This window comes from Syngnathus typhle, linkage group LG11 (genome assembly GCF_033458585.1).
Source record: "Syngnathus typhle isolate RoL2023-S1 ecotype Sweden linkage group LG11, RoL_Styp_1.0, whole genome shotgun sequence".
NCBI lineage: Eukaryota > Metazoa > Chordata > Actinopteri > Syngnathiformes > Syngnathidae > Syngnathus > Syngnathus typhle.
The window spans coordinates 10783408-10799001 of NC_083748.1; the positions used below are offsets into that span (position 1 = coordinate 10783408).

Sequence of the window (15594 nt, forward strand, 5' to 3'; positions counted from 1 at the left end):
GTGGTTTGCATGAAAAACAACAGGAGCTTTGATTGGTTTGGTATTAAGACAGTTGATTCTCTTCTTAGAACTTGAGGAATATTGAACATTCCAAGTCAGCTAGATCTACCATATGACCTCCCTTGGCAGAAGTTTCATTTTGAGCTGTGGGAGTCTCACACACACCCCAGCACAATAAACAAGTTTGCAGAGCACCACACAAAGTGCAATTTTGCAGGTAGACAGAGGCGTGATGTGCCTTCGCTGCGTCTCCGCCATTCCACGGCATGTGAGCACTCTGAGAAGCCCGTTGTGCACGAGAAAAAGTCTTTCGATGGAGAGAGTTGTGAAGCCATCACTGAACAAGTAAAAGTGATGGCAGATAGTTACAATGGCCCCTTCACACTCTCCCTCCATTTTGGTGATTGCTCTTACACTTCGGAATAGCGCCACAGTAGTTGCGGCAAAGTGCCAAAAGCACGCTTCGGTCGGCACAAGATGCGACAGTAACAATGAGGAGAACGGGGGTCTTTCTGAAGGAGACCATTTTTACTCAACAGGAGACTAGCGAAGCACAAAACAACAAACCAAGACGAAAAAGGGGCATTATGGAGACGATAGTTACAACAATTAATGACTAATCGATTGACAAATTGATCAATAAACATTTTTGTGATTATCATTTTGAGACCGATTCATATTTCAAAGGGTCCAAAAGCTCAGAATTCCAGTAAATATTCTCCTATTACCTAAGTATATGCTACCTTGAATTTTCAAATGTACTTTTTTGTTGTATTTATTGATATATTTTTTTTCTATATTTCAATTCAAAATGCGAGGCTCATATTTATATTTATTCACTACAAACAAAGTGGCATTTTTTTTCTTCTTTTTTTAGCCCACAGCTAAAAGTCAACAGTGCGTCATCAACCAGAACAGACGAAAGGTAAACGCTGCCTCGGCGTTAGCCGCTTCATCTGTCTCAAATGCTATTTTCCCATTTGACTTTATTTTTATGAAATCTCTCCCTCTCTGCAGCTAAGACTGTTACTTAAATCACAGCTACTCACAGTCGGTTGCTGATTGAGGGACAAAAGCGGACCACAGCGCAGTCCTATTTCTGACTGGATGAAAGGGAGACTGGCTGGCCTCATTAGAGTAGGGTTCCGAAACAAGGCAGCCCGTTCCCAGTCTACATCCGTCTGGAGTGAAAAACCTCCACGCACACAGAAGTGTCCGGGCCAACCGCGTCTTACTGGTCAAGCGCGCACACGCCCACGATTCAAGTATGAAGCATGTCCGCAGGGGAGCAGACTTCCACACTTGTTCTGGAACGGCCCTGCGGAAAACCTCAGTCCTTTCCTTGACCTACATTACATGTAACGCCGTCACATGGTGAAATCATTAAAGCCCATTGCCAAAAGTTGCCAGTGAATCACGCCTGTCGAGCCGGCCAGGCTGCCACGATTCATCTGGCCTCGTGGAAGCCACAATGCTGTCCATAGTGGCAACAAACAGTCGGTAAGGAGAGGTCCCTCCTCTAAAGGCACTTTGGGGAGACATGTTCACTCTATCCCTACTCCCAGAGCTCTACATGAGGATTCACTACATAGTTTACTGACAGATTCCCCCTAAAAATTCTTATATTGTGATTAGGGAGTAGGGTATAAGTAAATGATTCAGTCATTCCTGCCAAACCTTGATCACACGCCCCCCCCCCCCCCCGACACACACATGCGTCAGTTGTGCCGCAGTACAAGGTTGCTTTTAATTATGCATTCAACGAATTGATTTCCACAATAATTCGGAGGGTTCGATGCACGCTGATGTCATATTTATGAATGAAATACGATCACGTGCACCACACAACAGCAAAATCCGCCTCACCGAAATCACATGACAACACCTGCGCCACAACTTAGACCAGTCGAGTCCACTTTTTGTCACCAAAATGTGCCAGGATTGCATAAGAGAACAGTGTTACTCTGCCCTTTATGTCTATTTGTGTTGGATCGCTCTACCTATATTAAATCTACAACGTGCCAAACAACAAATACCCCAAAACAGAAAGTTATTTTTCTGTTTTGGTCCATTTCATCGTTGAATACACAGTAGAGTACATTTGATTATCTAGTGATCATAGTTGCTTACTACTTTTCAAGATGCATACTGGGATACATTGCGGGCCACAACATAGTAGATACTGGAGTCCCAACACAGCCACATGCCTCCTAAAGCGATCTCAGTACTTACGTACACGTATAAAATATGCTCCTCGCAGAAAGTGATACATCCAAAACCCCCACTGGCAATCCAAACTCCGGAAAAATATGTAGCAATGAGCGAGCCTTGAGGACTTGTGTCGATGTGTGCGCGCGCGCGCGCGTGTGACTGAGTGGGTGTGTGAGGAGGGCAGAAGCACATGTTGGTGGGAGGAAGAGGAGGAAATGAAAGAGAGAGTCCTGTGCATTTGGGCCTACTATAGCAGGACGTGCATGAAGAGTGTAGATTTGTGACACTTGTGCGTGCGTGCGTGCGCGATTCGGCCGTCTTATGTTATGTGTGAGCCCACAGTTTTGCGTGAGTGCTATGTAGCGAGTGTTGCTGGGTTGGAAGTCTCTCCCAACTCAGAACGCTCAAGAGAGGAAACGCGGCGCGTTGTGCAATATTAAAAAAAAACAAAAAACAATAATCAGATCCGCCACATTGGAGGCTATAGCTAGCGAGCTGGAGCGCACACGCAGAGGAGATCGGCGGGCTCCAAGTGTGACAAAGTGACGCGTAAAGCCATTTCAAGTCCATTCACAAGGCTCGGATAGCCTCACACGACCTCCCGAGACACTTGCCAACGATCAGCTGGCACTCTACATAAAGCTAAGGAACAGTCAACCCCTCTCCCACCCCAAAAAATCCTCCACCCCCTCCACCTAGTGTCGCCATTTTATACATAGGCGACTTCATATAAACTACAGCAGCGGATCAACATCCACATTTGAAGAACGAGACGTCCTTTCGGTAAACAAGTTCGCAGCTCGCACTGCTCCGTCCCAGAAAGAGTAGATGTGTCCTTACCTCAACAGTCGGCACGGCAAAATGGAATCCGACATGAATATATAAATGAATAATATTGGATTAGCTCCGATCGCCGCGCTTTGAGGAGGAGAAGAGGCGAGCAGGGGGTGGGGGCTCTCCTCAAGTGAACCCGGCGAACTAGCGTGAACCCGTCAGTGACCACGGCAAGGTACATTACATGACAGGAGCTGCCCGGCCCGCTGCAAAACAACTATGGTCGGCGATGCAGGACGAGGCAGCTCCAAAAAATATAGCCAGTGTATTTCCTAGGAGCACGTGATTGGGAGCGTCATCCAAAATCCAGAAGCCCTTTCATCTCAAATTTTGGAGAGGGGCGGGGATAGATGAGCGTGTGTAATCAAAAAAGGAGGAGGGGGGGGGGGATGTATAGACTGGTTCTGTGCAACGTCACCACCCCTGAGACACAGGATGGCACACGAGAATCGAGGCACCAGTGTGGCTAGAACGCAGCCAAATATTTACAACTGAGATGAATGAAAACAGACTTAATATCTCCGAAAGTGGTCTTACCAGCAATAGGATATTATATAGACCCTGAGTTAGTTGCGTGACTCCCCGTGGAGTCACACTCCAGCACACAACCTCGAAATCCAGAAGTATATGGATTGAGGCTTAAACATATTTTATACTGTAATCCAAAACAAATATCTGTTGCCTGGATACTTGGTCATCAAAAATCCGTACATGGATTGGAATCCGGTTGGGTTCGTACTTTCTCGGTTTCTTCTATTTATATTTGTGTGGATTGGACAGTAATGTAATTCCAGGTCAAAATGTCAGTTACTAAAACATCTAAGCGCATGTGACAGCATTGCTGTTTCTCAACGGATTCAAGCTCAATAAACGAACAGCATGAGCGTCTTGTGCGAGTGGATGATTTATTACTTTTGAAAGTCCAAACACTCCATGTTGACAAAATACTGGCGTTTTTCTGCAACAATGTTAAAAGAACAGGAAGGGAAAAAGCACACGGGCAGCTCGATGGGCTAATCCTCTGCCTCACAATCAAGGGGTCCCGGGTTTGAATCTCAGCTCATGCCCTCTTCTACGACGTTTGGATGTATCCTAAACGGGATTGTCACCAGGTCAACTACGACCATAAGGAGGGCAAGCACTACTGAAACTGGAAGGCAAATACTGTCATCCCATATGTATGGATGGCGTGATGGGATTGCTCGGAGCTGCTGTGATGTATTCACTAGCATTGGATCTTGCGTGCCTTTTCTGCAGTTCTTGACATGTCAGTTCAACAGGAGCAGCTCTCAACAGGCTACATTATAAATTATACTGTACAATTAATAATTTAGAAACAGACAGTGTGGTAGAATCTCGACTCGGTCGTTCTTCTCAGGAGTTTGCATGTTTTCCCCATTCTTGCGAGTTTTTTTTTTCCCAGCAAGTAATAAAATTGTTAATGAAATAATACAAATATTGTAATTAGATTGAGATCAGGAAGAATCCACTGAGCTGTGCAGGATGCAAAGTGTAATGTGACACAATTTTTTTTAAACATACTAATAATAGTTTTGTCTTACCAGTTTGTCCAGGAATGAGTTTAAGACGTTGCTTTAAAATAACATTCAGGAACAACAAGATTATCAATTGCTAAACCGCTGCATAAACACAAGAAAATGTGGGTGTGGTGTGAACAGTGAGTTGCTGCAAGTTTCATTATATAGCAGCTGCTTTCATTGGCAGGATTCTCACATTTTTGTTCCAGAAATTAAGTTCTCACTGGAAAGATGCTGTAATATAATAAATCATATTTTTCACCACCAAATAGTGAGTAAATTTCGATTCAAAGACTGCTCGAAAAGCTTTACTTGATCTTTGAATACAATTCTCCGTAAGATACAAGAGTTGCACAAAACGATCAAAGTGGACTAAGCTCTATAGGCAGCTTTTTAATATCCTGCTCATACAAACAATTCTCAAAACTCATCGCATACCATTTTGTTCTAAACAAGTGAGCAGAGGTTATAGGTCATCAGTTGTTTTTTCCCCTCCAGTAATTCTAAATAATCTCTAAAGTCAACGCTTTAACTGACAACCCAAATATTCACACATAACCATATGCAAAATAAACACCAAAGAAGGCCATGATGTTGTGTTTTTGCAATAGACCTCCAGGGGCCCGAGGCAAAAATATGTCAACACCCTCCAAGAGAGACTAGAGAGACAACATTTGACTGATTCAAATTAAGTTTAATATGAAAAACATTTACAATTACTCAGTTTTATATAAACAGCTGCTCCACCTCCTACTCGGTAACAGCATCAGGTTTAGTAGATAGGTAAATAGAGGTAACAAATTGGCTGCACTTAAATTTACCGTATTTCCCTAGTTAATATTTATAATATAATATATATTTCTTCATATAAATTAATATGTTAAGAAGTCAATACCTCTTTCTTATTTCATTACCTGATTTAAAATGCCGCGACATCTTTGCAGCTACGAGTCTACTCTACGACGACACGCTGCTGCAAGCCATACAGCGCTACTAGTTACAAGTTACAACGCGTAAGAAAAGTTGACGTCACGCGAGTCCTGACGTGAACTGGGTAGTGCGCGTATTAGTCGCACTGTATAATCGTTTTCCAGTCAAAGTCAGCAGGAAGTATAACGTGGCTCCATAGATAGACAAGCTGCATAATGCAAAATAAAAGGTATAGGTGGGAAAAGCAGCAAAATTATTAAACATATAATGTACAGTTTAGTGTATAATCCCGAATGCAATCTCTTCTGAACTATAATGATAAGCATATCGCTGATGTAACACCGGTGGGCAAGACTTCAGGATAAGAAAATCCAAGGGCAGTGTTAGACAACGTCAATGCAACAAAACTAATCTAGCAAAGTATTTGTACCAACTAAAATCCTTCACAAGAAGTTGTTGCTGTCAACGACGGAATCAAGCAAGATTTAATAAGCGATTAAAAAAAAAAACACCAGAGTGAGAGGTCTCGCTGCTGCGTGCGGGGGTGAACGACAGCAAATCATGTTTGCATCCAAACCAACCAATCACATTGTGTTTACATTAAATTGACAGTCCAGCGGGACCAATCGAAAGTCACCATTCTCCTGCGAGTGTTCACCAGCAACCAATGGCGAACCGGGATAGACAGGAACTCGGGGAAAACACAAAATACAAAAGTCTGTACCTGTAGGTCAAACCTCCTCCACCCGAGGAACGGTTAGCGCTCAGGTAGGGAAAGAAGCAATGGCTCTGTCACAGTGCCTGGACGACTCGCTCTTAAGGGTCAAGTCAACTTTCACAGGGGGCGCGCAGTGTAGCCTGCAGGAGGTCTACATTGAGAGACACCGGCTCGCCTTGGAGGAACTCCTGACCGGGGGGGTCGAAAACTTTCTGGGCTTTCTCAAAAAAGAGTCCATCGCCAACTTCCTGTCGGATGAGGAGATCCAGTGGGTCGGGGACGCCGCTGTCCCCCCGCAGCGCGTGTCGGTCCTCGGCGAGGACCAGGCGCTGCAGGGGCAGACTCTCAGCCGCTCGGTCGACTGTTTGTCGGTCACTTACTTCCCCGAGATGTCGGACGTGGAGCCGCCGCCGCTGGAGATCGGCTGGCCCGCCTTCACCGCGGGCTCGTATCGGGGAGTCACCAGGGCTGTGGCTCACTTTCAGCCGAGTTATGGCGACAGCATCTATGCTTGTAAAGAAGCTGCAAGGAAAATGATCAGCAGTGCCAGAGAGGTACGCTCCAATCCTGTAGGCCTGCAACATCTCTTACATAAACCATACCTAACACTTCTTACTGGAAACATCTACAAGTACAAAACAGTATAGTGTATACGCCACTGTTTTATAGTACTTTGAAGAAGTAACTAAGTACACATACTTTGATTTTGGCTTTCTTGTAGGTAGACCACTACCACTTCAAATCCTTTTGCTTTTACAGGAATAATAGAACTAAAACAAAATGTCATCCTAAAATCATGTTGGATAGTCCCCAAGGAATTTAGTTTGATCCTGATTTCTGTCGTCTGCCTTTTTAATGAGATGAAATGACCAGAAGCAGGGACAATCAAAGGTAAAAGCTGAATGAATATTCATTGTGGTGTCATGTGCCTTATTTGAGCTGTCAGGCCTGTCTGCTGTTCAAAGAAGAAAATTGTTGTGTGGTTTCAGCGGGACCTCGGGCCTTTGCAAACACTGCAGCAAATGTGTCTCAACTCGCTTTGGCTGAGTTTGGTTGCTCTTCTATTAGAGAGCAGTACTTTCCTCTGTGGAGCCAAATGTATATTTTATTTGTGGAAAATGCAGTAACCAGATCAATCTGGTAATGAGAAACTATCAAGGCCTTTTATTGTAGCGAGGCCCTCCGAGCCCAGTGTCTTTTTGCTGTACAAAAGACTGTAACCGTGCATAATTGTCATTGGCCAGACATTTTGGCACACCCTCATTAAAATAATCCAAGCATTTTCATTCAAATAAGGCAGATTCCGATTGTACGTGTCTATGAGCAGATTGAAGACTTAAATCTGCGATTACGTTAACATCCGTGTCTAATCCTCGACACGCAACAACGGCTTGTGAAATTCCACCCCTCTTGGTGAATATGGAAGATCTGCGCAAAACAAAATCTCATAAAAATGGTGCTTGTCCTGTTAGAGTGGGGGGGTGAATAATTTGTTTGCTGACCAAGTGTTGCTGCCGATTGCCATGGTAACAGGCGACGGTCGAAAGACGGCACATCGGCACACATATTGCATGGGGGGGGGGGGGTGCGTCTGACACACGTGCCGAGATTTTTTCCAATAAGACCTTGAATTTGATACAAATGAAAACACAATCATGTGCCGCATCCAAAAAAACACAGCCGCACCCCTGAAAGTAAATTATGTTCCCTGTAATTTTCCACTGCAGGTGATTGCCATAGTTACAGATTCCCTGACAGACCTGGATATCTTCAAAGATCTTCAAGAGGCGTGTTCCATCCGCAAAGTCCCCGTTTACATTCTGCTGGACCAGTCAAGCTGTCCCGCTTTCCTCAAGATGTGCACAAACATTGGCGTCAGCTTGGATGACCTTCAGGTACCACCGCTGCAGTGTCAATATCTGCTGGCACACAATCTTTGAAATAATCCTTAAAGATTTTAGGTCGCCTCACTGTTGCCAACTCTTTTTTTTTTTTTATTCTTGAAGCAAATGAGAGTGCGAACCATAACCGGCACAACTTATTATACAAGATCAGGAACAAGGATCACTGGGAGAGTTCATGAGCGCTTTATGCTGATTGATGGCAACCGTGCAGCTACGGGTTCATACAGGTATCTACTATCTTTTCGCTCCATAGAAATGAGAAATGTGTTTATTTATAATTTAGAAATTATCTTTTTGGGCCAGCCATTATTGAGTTGTTGTATAGGAAATGATAACCCGCTAATTATTACATTAGTCAAGATGTAACAAAATAAATAAGGATGTTGCATAAAACCGAGAGCCGATCAAACCTACTCCGAGCAGACGTATGAAAGAAGAATGAAAATAATCAAATACTGCCCTAGTCGAGAATGTTGATCAGTCTTTTTGCGTGCAGGTTCAACTGGACCGATGGCAAACTGAACACCAGCAACTTGATCGAGCTTTCTGGTCAGATAACAGAAAAGTTTGATGAAGAGTTCCGGATTCTTTATGCGCAGTCTCTTCCCGTGAATGCCCGAGGACTCGCCAGTGTACGAAACAGTGCCATCCTCGAGCACATTCCCAACAAGCATCTGCTCACCTCCTCCCCATTCCCAAGCAGGGAGAGGCCCTCAGAGCAAGTGTGTCTGACCAGCACACCGGGCCAGAAAATCAGCACTCTATCCCTACAGCTTCCCTGCGAGGGTCCCATCCCGGAAGTGGGTCAAAACGGCAGCAGCGCCTCAAACACGTCAACGATAGGTGACGAATTTTTGGATCAAGAAATCCTTGCCGCTGGTCCGAATCCCCCGGCAGAGAAGTCGGCAGCGAGCAAGCCTGTCCGCCCGACCGTGGTGTCCTGCCACGTGGCCACCCAGACCAGTTTTTCAGTGGCGGACGGTGAAGCGCAGACGGATCTCCAGCTCACCTGGCAGCCCGATCCCACCCGGCCCGCACTCAGCCAGAACAAGACCGTCTCTCTTAGTATGAGCACCCCCACCCAGGCAGCTCCAGCTGGCACGCTGAAGGACTGCCTCAGCAGTCTGACGAAAGAGCGCCAGCACCACTACTCGGCCATCCGCTCCAAACTGGAACACATGATGGCCACGCTGGCCCAACGGCGAGAGCTAGCAGACATTGCCGTGATGACTCAGGGTAGATGGCGGCGAGACAAACCCATGCCGGGGCCAGACCCTCGACAACTTGCTGAAAATGCAGCCATAGTCACATGATGACAGATGTGGACACTGTACTTTACTTTACTCACATGCCAAATGGTTGCTTTTCTCTTGTATTTTTTTTATCCTGTCTTTATAACTTGGGCTGTAACGGTTGTGGAATAATATTTGCTCTAATGATGTAGCAATTGTGCAATACTACTGTTACTGGGATTAATAACTTCCAGATGTAGACAATTCGGGATGTTCTATGGCACTTTTTTCAGAGCGATACCAGTACGAGTCTCATGCTTTGAGTAATCACCGATCCGGAGTACTTTTGATATAGAAAATTATATTTTACACAATGGCAAAAAAGTTTGACCAATTGTTAGTTTGAAAATAAAATCAATTAAATGGTGCCAGTTGACAGGGCTACATTTAAAAAAAATTTTGGTATTATTTTTGAAATCTGTATTTGACTCAACCCTAAATAATCTGAGCACGTTTGTTATTTTATGAATGAAGTGCCTTTGTACTGAGGTGGCTGTTTATATCAAACATGGCTGTAGTATATGATTTGAAATAAACTTGCTCCTTATGCCTTGCTAATAATATATGGTCTTTTCTTTGCTTCTTGATAGTGTTCACTGTAAGTCCAATTCCAAATAAGTTGTCATGAACAGTGCCTCAGCAGCTTCAAAACACACCAGGGAGCAAAGTGACAGCACAAGAGAGAAAAGCATTAGTGATGTTTTTATTTGTTTTTTTTAACTTTAGTGTCTCGACCAAATTAGTTAAGATAGCATCTGAGACACTTTGGAGAAGCTCGGTCATTGATTACGAGCATAGACAAGAACCACTATTCACACCCCCTAATCGGACTGAAACACTGCATTTCTTCCCTTTCATAAAAATCATTCTTGTAATGATTCTTCAAAGAACCAGCTTTCCCAGCGGCATATTTCCCGACAGAAGAGAAGCAGGGGGTAGGAATTTGTTTAGAGCGCCATATTAGCAATGCTCTACTGAGCGTCCTTCTGAATCGCAAAGGAAAAACGAGAAAAAAAGTGAAAGAGAAAAGTGGCTTTGCACGGACGTAAATGCTGCTGAGCCTGGCACGAAGAGTGTTTTCAACTTCCTATCGTGCACCCAAAGCCCCGCTGGGATGGATCAAAACACATCAGAGTTCTGGCTCTTGTAGTGGGAAGTGTGTTCAGTTTTCATCCCACTGAGCTTGATGTGTCGAATGCTTCGCCGCCTGAGGTGCGACTATCCCGTATCGATGTATACACATTTATGAATCCGCAAAGGAGGAAGCCTGTTGGAGTTTTGGCAACACAAGAGTCAGATCCAAAACAAAGTCTTAATTAGCACAAGAACATTTGCACTTCATTTGATAATTTCCCTTATGGCAAAAAGTCAAGTTCCATTTTTAAAGTAACATTATGATAACATATAACAATAACAATAATTATGAAAATCTATCTGCGGTTGGGTCCAAAAATAATTGGAGGAAAAAAAAACGACCGCCAACTGGTCGTTTTTCCCATTGAGAATTTATTGGACTACATATTGGTAGCTCCGGTTCAAACATGTGCCAGTGCCTGATATCAACTCCGGACCTGGATCTGCTCCATAGTCTCTAAAGAGGCAATGGTGAAAAAAAAACTCAGAAACTCATACTACATATAAACTATTCAAACGTTTTCAGATGTACCTGTAGGTTCAAGAGTGAACCTCGGTAACGTGCACGGTTGCTGGATGTACACTCCTGAGATCATTTATTGGATACACTCGTGCACTTGAGTGTTCTCCTTAACAAAGGCCCGCCCGCCCGCATATGTGAATAGCTTGGGCAAAATAGCAAGCCAGGCTCATTCATTTTAGCATCTCACCGACTCGAACCATCTGACACGTCTTTCAATCTGTGCATGTTTATGACACGGATACTAATTGCCAGTTGACTGCTTAATGACAAAAATGTTATCCGGTACTCAGCCTTGATTTTGGAACGTACAAAATAATTAAGCATCACGGCAACTAATTGCAATGAACCAGAAGGAGTGAATTAGAAAACGAGAGAGTGTTTCGCACAATGCCACATTACGCCCGTTCCGATTTAATTCAGCAGACTGCGTTTAAGCATTTTTTTTAAATGAAGAAGGTAAGAAGAACAGCAGGGCCTCGGGCGGCTGGCTCCTCCTGCGGAGCGCGCATCTCCTACCGGGCAAACACATCAAAAGCCATGGCATTCATTATGTAAAATGGCAGAGCTGAGAGGGGACTGATCTGCAAGTACATACAATGGGACTAATATGGAAGAGCGCCGTATTTGATTTTATTAGGTTGCTGCTTTGCAACCACCGGCTGTAATTAGGGGAGCAGCGGGGGAGCCACAACACAACAGTGTGCACCTATTAGCTGAGGCTCACAGGTAAACACAGAGCCTTTGCATATTTCACTTCACGTGTCAATTAAAACACAATATCGAGATTATATATTCTTTTCTTGGGGGGCTGCCATTAAAAAAAGGCCTACTTGTACAAAGCATCACTTACACCTTTCGGCCGCTAGAGTGTGCGCTTTTCTTGCATATCAAAAACCGTCATCAGATTTTGTTGCAGTGTTGAAATTTGGGAAGGAGGAAATTAAGACAATTGTCACTTGTTCTCATAATATCAAATTTGGGATTTTTTTTCTTGCCAATCTGTCGGAAAGATGAGCACGAAAGTACATTAACCAATTGTTGAAGATGTAAATCAAGTATTGTGCAGGGAAGTAAAGGTTCCCCCCACCAAATGGTAACCAAGTAAAAGCTGTCAACATCTCTGACAAAAAAGTGTCATATGATAACGTTTTGGTGGGCTCTGATCCAGTTATCCAGATTGTTTTAAGGATTACAAACCACTGCTATGCAAATTTCAAAGGACCTTCTGGATTCTATTCATGCACATTTTAAGTGCATTAAAAAAAAAATCGCTCATCTTTATTAGCTCTTGAAGTTTTCTCAGACTAAATAAATTCACCAAGCATCGAGATAATCATAAAAATCAATGGAAATAAGTATTGCAAAGACAAACGGAACTAAAAACAGGAAATAGAAGAGATTTCCCACACACTGTGAGACTGATATTAGCTGGTAGAATCGACCAATGGAATACTTTCAGGAGTGTTTATGAAAAGTTATTTTACTGGCAATTAGGAATATTGAAATTTTGTGCCTTAATCGAGAGTATTGGCAATAGATAAATAAATGAATGTTACAGTTTCATAAAATTCACTCTGTACAAGTTAAGAGTCTGCAGGGACTTCTGTGTTGGACAGCGCATCTCGACAACATTCTAGTTTTTGCAAGCTTCTATGATAAAACATTTATGAGCACAATGCAGCCATGAGGGCCTGTCGGTGTTTATGATTTTCTATTGCGGCAGTATCCCCCCCCCCCCCCCCCCTCCACAAGTCCCACAGGAGCAAATAGATCAGAATGAAGCAGACAGTCTGCTCTCGTCACACGATTGATTATTGGATTTACGTACGTCTTCATGTTTATTTATAGGCTGCCTCAATGTCTGCACAGGATGGATTCTGCCTGCATGCGGTTGCTTGTCCTCTCACCTCCTCAATGGAAGCTCAGTTAGCTCTTTTGTCAAATGCTCCGTGTCACAATGTAACACAAACAGCCTGCCTGATCCTGACCTCTTCATTTCCATCATCACCAACGTGCTCGATGAGTTTGAAGTATGAGTACTTGCACTTCATTTGTCAGTTTGTGAGCGACAGTGACTCCCAGAGGCCCAATTTGGCACTTCTACAGACTGCCAGCAAATGTGTTGAGCAATCACATTTCTTTAGGTGGGAGTACCCAAATCCAAGTGATGTGCTTGGAAATGATTCTTTTGGATATTTATCATTCGTCTGAACATTTCAGTGCTGGATGTTACGGACGTATTTCTGTTTGTACTTGCAGCCCATACAGAACATGACTAAAAAGAGACACTGATAAAAAAAAAACAGCTTAGTGTGTGACTTTTGTGATATTTGTTTTGGGGGGGGCTAACTAGTGGTTGTCATCTTGACCAGCGTTTGTTGTATGTGGTGCTGAGTGGGAATGTTTTGCAAAGTGTTTGATTTTTGTGGTCTCGATTCTCTCGTTTGGTAGGGTGAGTCACGGTGACATACGCTGACGCTCCCGCCGCACGAGGCCCCGGCTTCCTGTGTAATAGCGATGATGCTAGGCCCAATGCAGGTGGGAGTTATTGTTGATTAGCTTTGTGTGCTGAACTGCATGCTTACTTCAATGTGTGCCAGGAGCAGCCTTGGCACTATTTTTAGACGGGTACAGCTGCTCCTGAGCGAGCGCCCACCTCTCAAAGCAGCCATTCTCCAGAGATTTATGGCACGGGCCCATTAGAAGCAGCTGTAGCGTCTTAACACTTGCGTGTCCAAGTGGCACGAGCTGACGTAAGCGGGGCCATCGCATAGAATGCCTTTACGACGCTGCCTATTCCCAACAGCTGACCCGGCGTGGAATGCGGTTATTGGAGAGCGGGATGTTGCGGGATGATGAAACCGCAAGCGATGACTAAGCCTCAGGTCAAAGAAGCACCTGAGTCCCACACAATCGACATTTGCGGCGAGCCGCTTGCGCACGGCACGTCGTGTCCCGGCACAGTACAGTACGCTCGTCTTTTAGCTGAAACAAGTTGTTGCATTCGTCTCCTAATCTTTGCTCTGAGAAAAAAAAAAAAAAAAAACTTTGAATTTTGGTAAGGCCCTGAGGTACTCTTTGCACATTCCAAAAACAAGCAGTCCAGTGTCTTCTGTCCTCTGCATCAAATATTATGAAATATACGTTAGAATGAAAAAAAATATATATCACATCAACTACTTGTTTTTGTGGGGTGCTGCCTCGCTGCCTTTAAGGCAAAATCACATGAGACTGCTGGGGATGTTTCATTTATTCAGTCCATTGTTTTGGGGGTTTGGCCCTCTAAATGTCACGTATGTAGCGTTCTTGTGTCAATGAGTTTGTTGTCTGCATTATTCAACGGGACACCTTATCAGCCAGGACGGCCCGCACAAGGCGAGTGTGGCACACAATGTTGTTCTACAACGTTCACCGTTAACTCTGGTGTCTATTACAGTGGCGCTCTATCCATTTATTGACGAGTCTTCTATTGATCTGGCCATTGATTTGCCTTGGAATCCATTAGCTGTGTCTCAGCAGGCTTTCAAATGATCCATAAGATTGAGCTATTAAGGCGAGTAGTGGTGAAGTCCAAAGGTTGGCCATACATTCACGGAAAGCGCGTGTGCCGTTCTTGGCTTGTCATACTTGGGAGAGTACGACAAGGACATGCTATACAAGTTGCTTTTTTCAAAATTGTCAGTAATAAAAGAAATAGGAATGTGCTGAAATTGTGTGCATAAGATCAAAAATGACAGAAATTGCAGTGGTGAACAAATAAGTATGGTTTACAATTCCTATTATTTTTGCAAGCTTGCCATGAAAATGCGAGATGCCATTATTCGAACAATTGAGACAGGTTCACATATATTTAAAAAAAAAAAAAACAGCCTGGTCAGGATTTGCAGGCTAACACTTGAAGCATCTTGCAAAAAAAAAAAAAAAAATCACTCTGAGAGAACAAAGACAATGGCAGCAGCTGGAGGGAGCTTCAGATTGAGATGCAAGATGGATTCATCTATATTCATGAATTCAGTTAGAAAAGTCAAACGTAAGCAGTATGATGCTGTTTTCCCCTCTAACTGTTTTAGCTAAACCGGAGCCGCTTTTGGACATATTATGACGGGAAATGCAGCCAACAGTAGCTACATTAGGGCCACTCACTCCACAATGAGGTCAAGTGGTGGCCATGCCAAATCTTTTAGATTAATGGGTAATGGGATGACTATAATTTGTCCTTGACTGATCAATTATATGTTTAATTAAAGCAGACATGTAGATAATTGAACTATTGACTGGCTTTGTTGAGTATTTGTCTTCTGACTCGGGGAGTCGTAGCACATTTAGGCTGTGACCCGAATCAGAGCGGAAATCCCTCTACTGGACTTAAATACTCTGATGAGCCGAACCTCTGACTGTGGCGCATTTTTGTTAAATGTTCTCGCTTCTCGCCTCAGGATAAGAACGACAAGCTCATAAAAAAAGGGAACACCCGTAGGACCGTATTTCAAACCATCCTGTTTTTTTTTTT

At 43.7% G+C, this 15594-nt stretch overlaps 2 protein-coding genes across 6 annotated transcripts in view; one reads left to right on the plus strand and one right to left on the minus strand.

The window, feature by feature from the left end:
• The window catches only part of zhx3a (zinc fingers and homeoboxes 3a), a 37933-nt gene that overhangs the window by 11022 nt on the left and 11317 nt on the right, over nt 1–15594 (minus strand). Inside the window, exon 1 of one of the 5 annotated variants that reach the window (XM_061292244.1) lies at nt 3052–3370. The exons of 1 other annotated variant lie outside the window; for it this stretch is intronic. The gene's annotated coding sequence lies outside the window, so the exon portion shown is untranslated. 3 more of the 5 variants (XM_061292245.1, XM_061292247.1, XM_061292248.1) reach the window with 3 other exon arrangements.
• Nucleotides 6183–9988, plus strand: fam83d (family with sequence similarity 83 member D). The gene is made up of 4 exons (XM_061292249.1): nt 6183–6785; nt 7959–8126; nt 8238–8362; nt 8632–9988. The coding sequence occupies exons 1-4, from the start codon at nt 6297–6299 to the stop codon at nt 9446–9448; spliced, it is 1599 nt and encodes a 532-aa protein (XP_061148233.1). The 5' UTR covers nt 6183–6296; the 3' UTR covers nt 9449–9988.

What these genes read in the sequence shown, in the direction of transcription:
- fam83d (XM_061292249.1), top strand. Translation starts at nt 6,297, where the DNA reads ATGGCTCTGTCACAGTGCCTGGACGACTCGCTCTTAAGGGTCAAGTCA. An exon ending in TGATCAGCAGTGCCAGAGAG is followed by an intron (nt 6,786 to 7,958) that starts GTACGCTCCAAT and finishes TTTCCACTGCAG; the next exon opens with GTGATTGCCATAGTTACAGA. An exon ending in GCAGCTACGGGTTCATACAG is followed by an intron (nt 8,363 to 8,631) that starts GTATCTACTATC and finishes TTTTGCGTGCAG; the next exon opens with GTTCAACTGGACCGATGGCA.